This window comes from Mesoplodon bidens, assembly GCF_964165515.1.
Source record: "Mesoplodon bidens genome assembly, chromosome: X".
NCBI lineage: Eukaryota > Metazoa > Chordata > Mammalia > Artiodactyla > Ziphiidae > Mesoplodon > Mesoplodon bidens.
In genome coordinates this window covers 76732477-76747906 of record NC_138163.1, presented here as the reverse complement: position 1 = coordinate 76747906, position 15430 = coordinate 76732477, and the positions used below count along the sequence as shown (strand labels likewise).

Below are 15430 nucleotides of genomic sequence, written 5' to 3'. Positions count from 1 at the left end.
GCTATGAACAGTTCTATATATAAATTCGAATTGAACCAATTCCTCAGAAAGCACAAACTACCACAACTCATTTAATATGAAATAGATAATTTGAATAGTCCTATAACAATTAAGGAAATTGAATTAACGATTTAAAAACTCACAAAAAAGAAATTTCCAAGGCCTGAAAGTTTCACTGGTAAATTCTACCAAAAATTTAAGATTAATTAACACAAATTCTACACATCTCTTTCAGAAAACAGAAGGGGGAACACTTCTCAACACATTTTATGAGGCCAATAACATCCTGATACCAAAATTAGACAGACAGTATAAAAACAACCGGATACAGACCAATATCTCATAAATATTCCCCAACAAAATATTAGCAAATAGAAGACAGCGCTATGTAATAAGAATTATACATCATGATCAAATGGGTTTTATTCCAGGGATGCAAGGCTGTTCAGCTTGAAAATCAAGCTATGTAATATACCATGTTAACAGGCTAAAGAAAAAAATATATTTATCATATTAAATGAGAAAGAAAAAGCATGTGACAAAATTATACATCCATTCATAGTAAAAACTCTTAGCAAACTAGGAATAGAGATGAATAGCAAGGAACTTCAACTTAATAAAGAGTATCTACAAAAAATCTACAGCTGTATCACAGTTATCAACACTGAATGCTCTTCTCTTAAGATCAAGAAGGCAAGGATGTCCACTCTCATCAACACTATTCAACATGTTACTGAAGTTCTAGTCAGTGCAACAAAGCAAGAAAAGGAAACAAACTACATTCAGATCGGAAAGGAAGAAATAAAACTATCCTTACTTGCAGATGACATAATGGTCTAGTAGAAAATCTCAAGGAATCTATAAAAAAAACTCCTAGAACAAATAAGTGAGTTCAGCAAGATCACAGGTAAAACATCAACACAAAAATCAACTGCATTTCTACATACTACCAACGAACATGTGAAAAGTAAAATTAAAAATACAGTATCACTTACAATTCCCCAAAAATGAAATACTTAGGTGTAAATCTAACAAAACATATACAGGACTTATATGCTGAAAATTACAACACAGTGATTAAAAACATCAAAGATCTACATAAACAGAGATACTATGTTCACGGGAGACTCAATATAGTAAAGATATCAATTCTCCCCAAATTGATGACAGGTGTAATGCAATTTCTAATAATTCTTGCAAGATTTTTATAGATTAGACAAGAGGATTCTAAAATTTATATATAAAGGCAAAGATATTAAACTAGCTAAAAGAACTTGGAAAAAGTAGAATAAAGTGGGAGATATTGACTTGATATTAAGGCCTATTACATAGCTACAATAATTAAGACTATGTGGTAATGGCAGAAGGACAGATATATGGATCAATGGACTAGAACCAAAAAATAGTCCCACAGAAGTATAGCCAAATGATTTTTCACAAAAATGCAAAAGCAATTTGGTAGAGAAAGGATGGCTTTTTCAACAAATGGTGCTGGAGCAATTGAACATCCACAGGCAAAAAAAAAAGAAAAAGAAAAGTGAACTCAACCTAAATCTCACATCTTATACAAAAATTAATTTAAAATGCACCTTATACTTAAATATAAAATGTAAAGCCATAAACCTTTTAGAAAATAACACAGGAGAAAATCTTCAGGACCTAGGGCTTAGGGAACAATTCTTAGACTTGACAACAAAAGCATGACTCAAACAAAAACTGACAAACTAGACTTCACGAAAATTAAAAAGTTTTGCTCTGTGAAAGACCTCGTGAAGGAAATGAAAAGACAACCCATAGACTGGGAGAAAATATTTGCAAACCACATATGACAAATTACTCATACCTAAATTATATAAAGGATTTTCAACATTCAACAATAAAAAAGCAAACAATCCAGTTAGAAAATGGGCAAAAGACGTGAAGAAACATTTCACCAAAGAGCATATACAGATGATAAATAAACACATGAAAAAAATGTTCAAAATAACCAGCCATCAGGGAAATGCAAATTAAGACCACGAGATACCACTACACACCTATGAAAACAGCCAAGATAAAAAACAGTGATAAAATCAAATGTTGGTGAGGATGCAGAGAAACTTGATCTCTCACACTTTACTGAAGAGAAGGTAAAACGGTGCAGCCACTCTGTAAAACAGTTTGGTAGTTTCTTAAAAAATGAAATAATCACTTACCATGTAAACTAGAAATCGCACTCCTGGGCATTTATCCTAGAGAAATGAAAACTTAGGTCCACACAAAACCTGTACACAATGTTCATAGCAGCTTTATTTGTAATAGCCAAACCTGGAAATGAACAAAATGCCCTGCAGTAGACATTCAGTTTGTATTATACAAGCTGGTACATCCAATCCATTGAATACGACTATGTAGTAAAAAGGAATGAACTATTGATACACACAACAACTTGAACGAAACTAAAGGGCATTATGCTGAGTGAAAAAGGCCAATCTCAAATGGTCACATATGCTATGATATTATTTATATAACAGTCTTGATATGACAAAATTATAAAGATGGAGAACAAATTAGTTATTGCCAGGAGTTAGGGATTGTGGCAACGTTGGTAGTCAGGATGGGTATGACTATAAAAGGGCAGAAAGAGAGGAATCTCTGTGGTGATAGAATATTTCTGTACCTTGACTGCAGTCATGCTTACAGGAATCTCTACATATGTGATTAAAAAAAACATAGATATACACACACATTGAAACAGTGCCAATTTCTTGCTTTTTTTATCATAGGTAAGATGTAACCATTAGGAGAAATTAGGTGAAAAGGTCACAGTACCTCTCTATACTGTCTTTGTAAGTTCTTTTGACTCTAAATAAAATAAATAAACAAATAAATAAATATAAATAAGATAAAGTAAAAAAAAAAAAGGGCCCTGAGACTGTTAAAACTGCTTCCTCACCACATAAGACAACATTAGGTCACTATCTTAAAACTTATTTTAATGTGTCTTTCTAACTGGTTAACAATAAACAAAATTATATTTATATTCTATTTCGGAACATTACTGTGTCATGAGAAAACAGAAGATAGGTAGAAAAACTGACATAATCTCTCACATTTGTGAATTTAATCCAGACAAGTTTACAGATTTAGCTACTCAAGAGTAACCCCTCAAATCCATGGATTGTGTGTGTGTGTGTGTGTGTGTGTGTGTGTGTGATGTGTGTGTGTGTATATATATATATACATGATGAATCTGAATCAGAGACACTTTCTGGCATATGTTTAGGAGGCTTAATTTGTTAGCGAAAAAGCCAAGCTGACAGCTCAACATCCACATTTCAATGTTGTTCCCTACTAGTTATCAAATATGACTATTATGGGACAAATCATATGTTATTACGATATTTACAAATTTGGGAAACTGAGCAAGTCAAACGTTTAGATTAACTTTGACAAATTAGGCTAGGATAACTCAATAAAATTACTTCTTCACACTCACGCACAAATACTAACTGTTTAAAACATGGCAAACAAAATATAAAAATGTACTTATTCTTTAAAAAGTTATATAATCATTTTAAAAGTAATTTTACTGCACTCAAACAATCCCTATGTAAGCGCTCGCAGACTCTACAGATTTTAAATACCTAATAAGAATATACTCCTCCTATGGTCTAACTGGAATTTCCCTAGTTTTAACCCTAGGTGTAGTTCAGGACTCTGTTAGAATTAAAACACATGTTACACACAAAATATAATACCTTTCATACTTTAGAAAATTTATTAAGTCATATCTTAGCCATCTTTTCATTAAACTAATCCCATCTCTTCATCACTTTCTTAAAGACAATGCTTTCAACGTGTATGTGTGTGTGCAAATGTTTATATGTATGTCTACACATAAATTTTTCTCTTCCAAATGCAGTTCAAGTATGTAATTGCTGATAGTTAAAAGCAACATCAACATCACCTATATAACACAACCTCTACCTGCAGTTGTTTAAAGTATATTATTCAAATTCTTACAATAAGTAAAGAGATCAAGAATACCTTGTTAACCTGAAGACACTCTAACAGATGTATCACCAAAGATGATATAAAAATGGCCAATAAGCACATAAAATGATGCTTGACATTAACTAACATTAGGGAAATGCAAATTAAAATCACATGAGATTCCATTACATACCTATTAGAATGGGTAATTTTTTTATTTTTAAATATGATAATACCAAGGACGCAGAACAACTGGAACCCTCATACATTGCTGGTGGGAATGCAAAATTGTACAACCACTTTGGAAAACAGTTTGTCAGTTTCCTACAAAGCTAAACATAAATTTACCATATAACCCAGCAATTGCACTCCTGGATTTTCATTTCACTTGGATAAATATCTATGGTCACACAAAACTTATATGTGAATGTTTAAAGCAACCTCAATTTTAATTTCAAAACCTGGAAACAATTCCAATGTCTCTCAAATGGAAATGGTTAAACAAACTACTCATTCACACAACGAATACGTCCATATAATGAAAACAAACCATACATCCACACAATGGACACATCCATACAATGGAATACTACTCAACAATAAAAAGGAGCAAACTATTGACATATGCAACAATGTGGATGAATCTCAAATGCATTTTGCCATGTGAAAAAAGTGAGACTGAAAAGGCTACAAATTGTATGATTCCATAAGTGAATTTCCTAAGGGGTGATGAAACCATTTTATATCTTGACTACATCTTGCATTTGTCAAAAATTATAGTAGTAGCCACTAAAAAGAGTAAATTTTACTATATGTAGATTTAAAATGATTTTTTAAAACTATCTATACATTCAGAAATGCTTCCTACCTCACATTAGTTTCATCATTAAATTCTTCAGCCCACTTTTTCCTTGATTGAGCAGTTGTAGAACCATCTAAACGGTAATAGTCTATGTTTCGGAGCCACTTCCCTTCACCTGAAAATTCAATAAGAAAAGAAAAAAGAGACATATATTGTTATCCTAGAACTAAAAGATTTTCTTCCTTGCTTACCATTTAAAAGCTGGTCATAGGCCTTCCCTGGTGTCACAGTGGTTAAGAATCCGCCTGCCAATGCAGAGGACACGGGTTCGAGCCCTGGTCCGGGAAGATCCCACATGCCGCAGAGAAACTAAGCCCGTGCACCACAACTACTGAGCCTGCGCTCCAGAGCCCATGAGCCACAACTCCTGAAGCCCGGGTGCCTAGAGCCCATGCTCTGCAACAAGAGAAGCCACCGCAATGAGAAGCCCGTGCACTGCAAAAAAGAGTAGCCCCCGCTCACCGCAACTAGAGAAAGCCTGCGCACAGCAACAAAGACCCAACACAGTCAAAAAAAAAAAAAGCTGGTCATATATATTCAATTTGCAAAGCAAGATAAATTTTTTTAATCAAGAGATAATTCACTGTATTACAAATAAATTAACTACAGATTTCCTTCCAACAGATATTGAATAGCAAAGGTACCTTTCAAAAGTATTTCATCTACATGTAAATGTCTGAAAAGATTTCCTTGATTAGAATCCTATAAAACTTTCAAAAGAATATGATTAAGCTGTATTATGCTCATGAAGCTTCTTTTTAATTAAATCTATAAATGACCAGGTTTCCCACCTTGTTATCAACAAGTTGATACTAGCAGATAAAAACCAGAGACATAGAACACATTTATTCATTCACTGAACAAATATTTACAGAATGCCTATTTATGTGCCAAAAAATATTGTATAATTTAGCCACAAATATCAGCATATGTTCCTATTTCATGACAATTACATATTTGTGAGCATGTATGTACAAGTAAAGAATTGTGATTTTATAAGTTAAACACTGATCAGACATGTCAACATTTGCACAGTGCAGTAAAATTTTACCCAAGCCTGACATTCATACAAAATACCAACGGATAAAGTACTTATGACACTTTTATATTTTATCATACATAATTTCCATTCTAATTCTTTAACTGCAAACATAATACTACTACTTCCACTCCAAGCAAAATTCGTATCATCACACCCTAGAGTCTTAATATAAAAACAAGTTGACAACACTGAGATTTATGTCTTTCAGCAAACTTTTTAGTTAAATTCAGTGCGTTAGTTTAAAAGATGATTTTTGGTAGTATGGTCATTTTAGTAATGTTAATTCTTCTGATCCAATGGCCATACTACCCAAAGCAATCTACAACTTAATGCAATCCCCATCAAAATACTCAGGACATTTTTCACAGAACTAGAATAGATAATCCCTAAAATTCATATGGAACCACAAGACCCCAAATTGCCAAAGCAATCCTGAGAAAGAAAAGAACAAAACTGGAGGTATCACCCTTTCAGACTTCAGACTATACTACAAAGCTACACAGTAATCAAAACAGTGTGGTACTGGCAGAAAAACAGATGCATAGATCAATGGAACAGAATAGAGAGCCCAGAAATAAACCCACATACCTATGGTAAATTAATCTACAACAAGGGAAGCAAGAATATATATGGAGAAAAGTCAGTCTCTTTGATAAGTGGGGCTGGGAAGCCTGGACAGCTACATGTACAAAGAGATTAGAACATTTCCTCACACTGTATAAAAAATCAACTTTAAATGGATTAAAGACCTAAATGTAAGACCTGAAACCATACAACTCCTAGAAGAGAACACAGGCAGAACACTCTTTGACATAAAGTGTAAAAATGTTTTCTTGGCTCTATCTCCTAAGGCAAAATAAATAAAAGCAAAAATAAACAAATTGGACTTAGTTAAACTTAAAAGCTTTTGCACAGCAAAGGAAACTACTGACAAAATGAAAAGTAAACCCACAGAATGCGAGAAAATATTCGCAAACAATATGACCAACAAGGAGTTAATATCCAAAATATACACACAGTTCATACAACTAAATATCAACAAACAACAGTATCAAAAAATGGATGGAAGACCTGAACAGACATTTTTCCAAAGAGGACATACAGATGGCTGACAGGGACATGAAAAGATGTTCAACATAGCTAATTATTAGAGAAATGCATATCAAACTCACAATTAGATATGACCTCTCACCTGCCAGAATGGCTATAATCAAAAAATCTACAAATAACAAATGTTGGCGAGGATGTCAAGAAAAGGAAACCCTTTGTATACTGTTGGTGGGAATGTAAACTGGTGCAGCCACTATGGAAAACAGTATGGAGGTTCCTCAAAAAACTAAAAATAGAACCACCATATCATCCAGCGATTCCACTCCTGGGTATTTATAAGAAAACCTGAAAACACTAATTCAAACACATACATGTACACACATACATGTACACAGCAGTAGTCAAGATATGGAAGCAACCCAAGTGTCCATCAATGGACAAATGGATAAAGAAGATGTGGTACACACACACACACACACACACACAGAGGAATATTACTCAGCCATAAGAAAAAGAATGAAATTCTGCCATTTTCAGCAACATGGATGGACCTAGGGAATATCATGCTTAGTGAAATAATTCAGAGAGAGAAAGACAGATACTGTATAATATCACTTATACGTAGAATATAAAAAATAACACATACAAAGGTATATTGTAAAACAGAAACAGAGATATAGAAAACAAACTAGTGGTTACCAGTGGGAAGAAGCAAGAGAGGAGGCATAAGGGAGGCATAAGGGATTAAAAGAAACCAACTGCTATGTATAAAATAAATAAGCAACAAGGGTATTGTATAGCACAGGGAATTATAGCCATTATTTTATAAAACTTTTAATGAAGTATAATCTGCAAAAATACTGAATCACTATGCTGTATACCTGAAACTAATATTATAAATTAACTATACTTCAATAAAAAAAATCTACTCCTTTGAGAATTTGGACTAAAACAAACAAAACAGCAAAAGTAAGTATGTCTCGTCAAGTCAAATTTTGTTTATGTCCTAAGGACTGTAATATTCTATAAGATTCAAATATTAAGGATTTCTGGAATAAATGATCTAGTTTTAGTAATGATATTCCTACAAACAGGATGTGTTTCAATTGTTTTCCTTTTAAATAATATTAAAAGTTTAAAAGTCTTAGGATACCTCTTAAGGTATATAAGAATAAAATATTCCTGAAGAAAAATCTAAAATTAACAAATTAATAAAAATAAAAACCCCATATGATCATCTCAGTAGACACAAAGAAATCATGTGACAATGTTCAATACACATTCATGATAAGAAAAACACACTCAAAAAACTGGAAATACTGATACAAGGAACTTCCTCAACATGATAAATGATATCTATGAAAAAAAATACAAATAACACCATACAGAATGGTGAAAGAGCAGATGATTTCCCTCTAAGATTAGGAAAAAGAAAAGGATATCTGGTTTTGTCACTTTAATTCAACACTGTACTAGAGGTTCTAAGGAGGGAAATGGTCAAGAAAAAGAAATAAAAGTAATCCATATTGTAAAGGAAGAAGTAAATTATCTCTATCTGCAGATGACATGATCTTGTATAAGGAAAATCCTTTAAAAATCCACAAAACACTATTTGAACTAATAAATGAGTTATTATGAAAAACTTAATTTATACATTTGCAATGAAGAATCTAAAACTAAAAGCTAAGAGCACAATTCCATTTACGATACTATCAAAAAGAATAAAATAAATTTAACATAAGAAATGCAAAATGCATACACTGAAAACTATAAAACGTTGGTGAAAGAAATTAAAGACCTAAATAAATGGTAAAATATCCCATGTTCATAGATCAGAAGACTTAACATTGTTAAGAAGGCAATAGTTCCTAAAATGAACTACAGATTCAAAGCAATCACCATCAGAATCCAAGCTGACTTCTTCGTAAAATTTACAAGCTAATTCTAGAATTCATATGGAATTGCAAGGGACCCAGAATAGCCAAAAAAATCTTGAAGAGGAACAAAGTAGGAGGATGCACACTTTCAAAACTTATGTTCAAAGCAAAGGTAATCAAGACTGTGCTACTAGCATGAGGACTGACATACAGATCAATGTAATAAAACTCAGAGTCAAGAAATAAACCTGGGGCTTCCCTGGTGGTGCAGTGGTTGAGAGTCCGCCTGCCGAGGCAGGGGACATGGGTTCGTGCCCCGGTCCGGGAGGATCCCACGTGACGCAGAGCGGCTGGGCCCGTGGGCCATGGCCGCAGAGCCTGTGTGTCCGGAGCCTGTGCTGTGCAGCGGGAGAGGCCACAGCAGTGAGAGGCCCACATATCGCAAAAAAAAAAAAAAAAAAAAAAAAAGAAATAAACCTGTCTCTTTGGTCAACTAATTTTTAACAAGGGTACCATGAACAGTGAATGGGGAAAGAACAGCCTTCTCAATCAGTAGACTGAAGTTGGACCTTTACCTCATACCAAATGTAAAAATTAACTCAAAGTGCATCAAAGACCTAACTGTAAGAACTAAAACTATATAATTCTTTGAAGGAAACATAGGGATAAATAGTCATGGACTTGGATTTGGCAATGGTTTCTTAGATATGACACTAAAAGCATACGTAACAAAAGAAAAAAAATAAAATTGGACTTCATCAAAATGAAAACCTTTTCTGCATCAAAGAATACTACCAAGAAAATGAAAAGACAACGAAAAGAATGAGAAAATATTTACAAAGCATGTATCTGATAAGGGCCTGGTATGCAGAAAAATTTGTTTTTAATTAAAAAAAATTTTTTTTGGGGGGGTTCCCTGGTGGCACAGTGGTTGAGAGTCCGCCTGCCGATGCAGGGGACACAGGTTCGTGCCCCGGTCCGGGAAGATCCCACATGCCGCAGAGCGGCTGGGCCCGTGAGCCATGGCTGCTGAGCTTGAGCATCCGAAGCCTGTGCTCCGCAACGGGAGAGGCCACAACAGTGAGAGGCCCGCGTACCACACACACACACAAAAAAATTAACTTTCTTTCAACTCAGTAACAAAAAGACAAATGGGCAAAGGACCTGAATAAACATTTTTCCAAAGAAGATATACAAATGGCCATGAAAAAATGGTCAACATTATTAGTCATTAGAGAAATACAAATCAAAATCAAAATGAGATACCATTTCATACCCACTCGGATGGCTATAATTCAACAACAACAACAACAACAAACAAGTGTTGGTAAAGACGTGGGGAAATCAGAACCCTTGAACACTACTTCTTAAGAATGTAAAATAGTGCAGCCAGTGTAGAAAAGAGTTTGGTGGATCCTCAATACATTAAACTTAGAATTGCCATATGGCCCAATAATTCCATTCCTAACTAAATATTCAAAAGAATTAAAAACAGATGTTTAAAGAAATGAAAACTTGTATACGAATGTTCATAGTGGCACTATTCACAATAGCCAAAAGGAGGAAACAGCTCAAATATCTATGAATTAATGAATGAATAATCAAAATGTGGGTATTATCCATCAAATGGAATATTATTAGGCCACAAAAAGGAATACAGCACTGACACTTGCTACAACTTGGATGAAACTTAAAAACATGCTATGCGAATGAAGCCAGTCACAAAAGACCATATATTATATGACTCTATTTATATGAGAGGTCCAGAATAGGTCAATCTATAGAAAAAAAAGTAGATTAGTGATTGCTTAGGGGTAAAGAGGTAGAAAGGGGGTTAGCAGAGTGACAGCTAAAGGGTACAGGGTTTCTTTGGTGTTGATTAATATGTTCGAAAATTGACTATGGTGATAGTTACATAACTCTGAAAATGTACTAAAAACCATTGAATTGTACACTTTAAATGGGTAAACTGCATGATATGTGAATCATAACTCAATAACGCTGTTTAAAAAAAACAAAAAAAGGGCTTCCCTAGTGGCGCAGAGGTTGAGAGTCCGCCTGCCGGTGCGGGGGACATGGGTTCGTGCCCCGGTCCGGGAAGATCCCACATGCCGCGGAGCGGCTGGGCCCGTGAGCCATGGCCGCTGAGCCTGCGCGTCCGGAGCCTGTGCTCCGCAACGGGAGAGGCCACAACAGTGAGAGGCCCGCGTGCCGCAAAAAACAAACAAACAAAAAAAACAAAAAAAATTTTGCTACAACTGCAGCAACAAAGACCACATTTATATGGATAAGGACAAAAAGAAAGGACAGAAAAAATAGATATATGAGGGTTGTGGGTCTGGGTAATATTGTTTTCTTCTATTGTTAAAATGTTTATACGATATGTTTAAATGAATGTTTTTAAAATTATGATATACAAATGTAACTCACCCTTATAAATAAGAGGTTTATCTTTATCTTCTGTCTTCTCCCTACTAGCCAATTCAAGAAAATCTTCAATCAAGTCCAGAGATATGAGAGACTGGCTGAAAACAAGGCTAAAAAGACAAGTTAGTATTCATGGATTAGAAGATTCACAAACAACACGATTCTAATCTAAACCTCAGTAAATATCCAAAATTAGAAATTTGTAGAAATTAACAAGCTGACTCTAAAGTTTATATGGGTATGCCAAGCACACACAGTAGCCAAAACAATTTTGAAAGGAAAAAAGTTGGGAGGCCTACTCCACATGATATCAACACAAAGCTAGTGTAATCAAAATAGTGTAGTACTGAGGAGACCAACACAAATCAGTGGAACAGAATATAGTCCCGATATAAAGCTACACTATAGTTAATTGGTTTTTGACAAATAGGCAAAAGCAATTCAATGGAAAAAAAATTAGTATTTTTAACAATGGTCTTGGCAAAATTGGATATTCATATGCTAAAAAAATGAATTTCTGCCTAAGCTTCAGCTGCACAAATAGGGACTAGAAGAATCTGATTTGACAAAAGTTCTTCTTAAAAAAAAAAAGTCTTAGTTGACCACAAGTCGATATGAACCAATAGTGTTATTTAGATGTTGGAAAACTGCTCCATCAGACTGCAGGAATGGAAAGATAGGGTCCAGAATAAACAAGAACCAGCCTCACTATAATTCTGTGTTAATAAAAATTCAGCTGAAGTGTTTGTGACCATATTTTGAGATAAGTGCTAAAAAAATGAAGTATATTCAAGACCATGTCAGGACTGAAATTATGCCATATAAAGAACAGATAAATCAACTGAGAAGAAAAAGCTAAAAGTGACGAGAGATAAACCCACCATTATCTGAAGAGGAGACAATTGAAATAGTAGTAGTGATGTCTGCAACCTACTTTGAAAGGCATCAGGAAAATAAGATGGATTATGGATAGATATGTAATAAATGAAGTATGATAAAATATAGAATATAGTATAGATTCTAGGTAACAGGTATTCACTCTAAAAATTCTTTCTACTTTTTGTTATGTTTGAAAATTTCCATAATGAAATGTTGGACAAATAAAGAATAGTGGTAATCACAATTCCAGAAATGCAGTTTTATAGTCTTAACGTTGATAACACCTATCAGTTGGGTTAATAACTAAAAATGATCATTATAACAGTATTTTTAAAAAGCAGTCGATATATTCTATTTTAGACCAGGGGGGAAATAGCTATAGGAAGAGTATAAACTAAAGATAAGGATCCATTTTCTAACACTTTGAAGTATTCAACTATAGGGATCCTTCTGAGATGGAAAATATTCTACCCAGGAGAGGCAAGGAGAACATCCATGATGAACATGGTAGAAGATATTCTTGAACTGGTTAGGAAATTAAAAGACTACTAAAATTTCCCCTATACTCATAAAATTCTTGTATGGTACCCAATAAAAATTAACTTTAAACTACAGAAGTTAATAGATAAAAAAGCATAAGCATGTCTAGAGCATTAATCTCTCTTGGTCTTTCAGGAACTCTGAGCTCAAATATCCACTTTCTACTTGACATCTCTCACGGACATCTAATAGGCCTTGGAAACTTAACAAAGCCAGAGCAGGACTCTTCACTACCTCTAATAACCTTACTTCTCCCTTAATCTTCTCCATTTTAGTAAATAACACCATAATCTACCAGCCACTTAGGGGGAAAACCTGAGGGTCACCTTTGACTACACTCTCCTTCTTACTGCCCTGCATTTAATCTACCAAGTGCTGTTGTTTCTACTCCAAAACATACCCTTCATCTCCACTACTACTACTCCATTCCAAGCCAACATCATCCCTTATCTGAACCACTTGTTTCTGTATAAGTGGCAATATGTAACAAAAATAACTTATAGTGAGTACTTATTAGATGCCAGGTGAAGGAGTTAATTAAAAAGGAATAAAACAGTTTGTGTCTTCAAACAACTCACTATCCAGCGAAAAGACACATCAAGTACATCAGAATGTGTTAAGTGTAGAGTAGAGGTATATTAAAAGGTGGTATGAAAATATAACAGAGCTACCTCTTTCCAGGAAAGTTAAAGAAATTAAATTTGACATTTTTTTAAAGATAGAAGATTGTTTTATTTTAGCCTTATGTTAAAGTGCTTACATTTTTTAACAAAAAATTGTTATATTAAAAGCATTATATTTTTAAAATATTTTATGACCAGAACTTGGGATCTTATAAAAGCCTAAACAGTAAGTCTGGTTCAAAACTTTAAAGGTATGTTTTTTAAATAATAAAATGAAGGATAAGATTGGGGGTTGAAATCCAGGGAAGGGAAAGGGGGCACAAATGCCAGAAGTAAAACAAACAGGAACAAAAAACAAAGGAGAAATAATAAAGAGAGTAGTCAAAGAGGTGAAATAAAGTCTGAGAGGTGTCCACTAGATTTGGAAATTAGAAGGTCATTAAGTGACCTTAGGGGGGAAAACTCAGTAAAGTAATAGGGTAGAAGCCACACCACATGGATTGAAAAATGATTCTGAAAATGATGAAATACAAATATCAACTAGACACTTGGCTCAAGGAAATAAGTTCAAGATACTATAGCCAGAAGGGGAAAACAGTACTGAAGAAATAACCAGAATATGCACTCAGAAACAGTGACTTAGAAGGAAGATAGCTGTCACTACACTAACCATGAAATTACATCTTTAAAAAGAAGAAAACAAAACAGATTGCTTTAAATAAATTGTTTAAACAATAAAAATGTTATCAAAAGGTTCATATAATAAAAATAGGAAAAGAACTTACACTTTATCCCCAATTTCCTCCGCCATTCGAAGAATTTCAAAGAGAAGTACCATTTTTCCAGAATGCTCTAAAACCTCAGCATCAGCATCTGTAACAAAATCTTTGTACCAGTCTGGAGCTGGGCTGCTTGGATTAGAAGAGGAAGTAGCTTTACCTAAACAAAATAAATGAAACATACATAAGTAGGCAAATAAGGGAAGAAGCTGAAAGACTCCAGAGAGGGATTAAGACAGAGATTAAGAGAAAGACATATAGACCAACCAACCCAGGGAGAGAGTGAGAAAGAAAGAGATTGGTAAGGATGTGGGAGAGGGGTGCAAAACACACACACACACACACACACACACACACACACACAAACAGAGAAGGAGAGAGAGAAAAAGACAACCCTAGGAGAGAAAGAGCTCTATACTCTGAGAGAAAGACACAAGATGGGGGAGAGTAAGGTAGAGGGGACCCTGGAAGAGGGAGGTAGACAGAGAATCAGAAAGACACACAAAGGCACATATAAACATACACATATGTATACAGAGGAAGAAAGACATGGGGGAGGGGCACCAAGTGAGACAGTAAGCAAGAGACAGACCCTGAGAAAGTGCAAGTATGAGAAACAGAACGTGGTGGCAGGAGGGCTCAGAAAGACAGAGACCCAAAGAGATGAAGCCCCTCAGGTCCTGAGACAGTAAAACCCCCAAAGCACACCCCAAGAGATAGGGACCAGGAGAGAAAGACCTAGAGACCCAAAGAGAGAGGGAGAGAGGAAAAGAAGAAGGGAAGGAAGTCTGACTCACGTAGAGATCAAGGGAGAAAAGATCTTAGGGGCAGGAAACATTTCACTGTGCTACTAGAATTCTGGAAAACTCAAACAAGGATTGATCCCAGCATCACCATATCATGTTAAATCATTTTGCTCTTATTTTCCCCATAAACTTTGACTATAAAAGGTGTAAACAGATTGCCAACAGACACATGAAAGAATGCTCAACATCATTAATCATTAGATAAATGCAAATCAAAACTACAATGAGATATCATCTCACACCGGTTGGAATGGCCATCATCAAAAAATCTACAAACAATAAATGCTGGAGAGGGTGTGGAGAAAAGGGAACCCTCTTGCACTGCTGGTGGGAATGTAAATTGATACAGCCACTATGGAGAACAGTTTGGACATTCCTTAAAAAACAAAAATAGAACTACCATACAACCCAGCAATCCCACTACTGGGCATATACCATGAGAAAACCATAATTCAAAAAGAGTCATGTACCAAAATGTTCATTGCAGCTCTATTTACAATAGCCAGGACATGGAAGCAACCTAAGTATCCATCAACAGATGAATGGATAAAGAAGATGTGGCACATATAT

General features: G+C 34.7%; 1 protein-coding gene across 7 annotated transcripts in view; it reads right to left on the bottom strand.

Moving 5' to 3' along the window:
- ATRX (ATRX chromatin remodeler) overlaps positions 1-15430 on the bottom strand; it is a 237956-nt gene that overhangs the window by 61708 nt on the left and 160818 nt on the right. For all 7 annotated transcript variants that reach the window (XM_081222784.1, XM_081222780.1, XM_081222782.1 and 4 more), the window contains 3 exons: positions 14061-14214; positions 11237-11343; positions 4844-4952 (listed from right to left, as the gene is read on the bottom strand). In XM_081222784.1, the coding sequence (XP_081078910.1) occupies positions 4844-4952; positions 11237-11343; positions 14061-14214 (370 nt within the window). The remainder of the gene's footprint in view (positions 1-4843; positions 4953-11236; positions 11344-14060; positions 14215-15430) is intronic.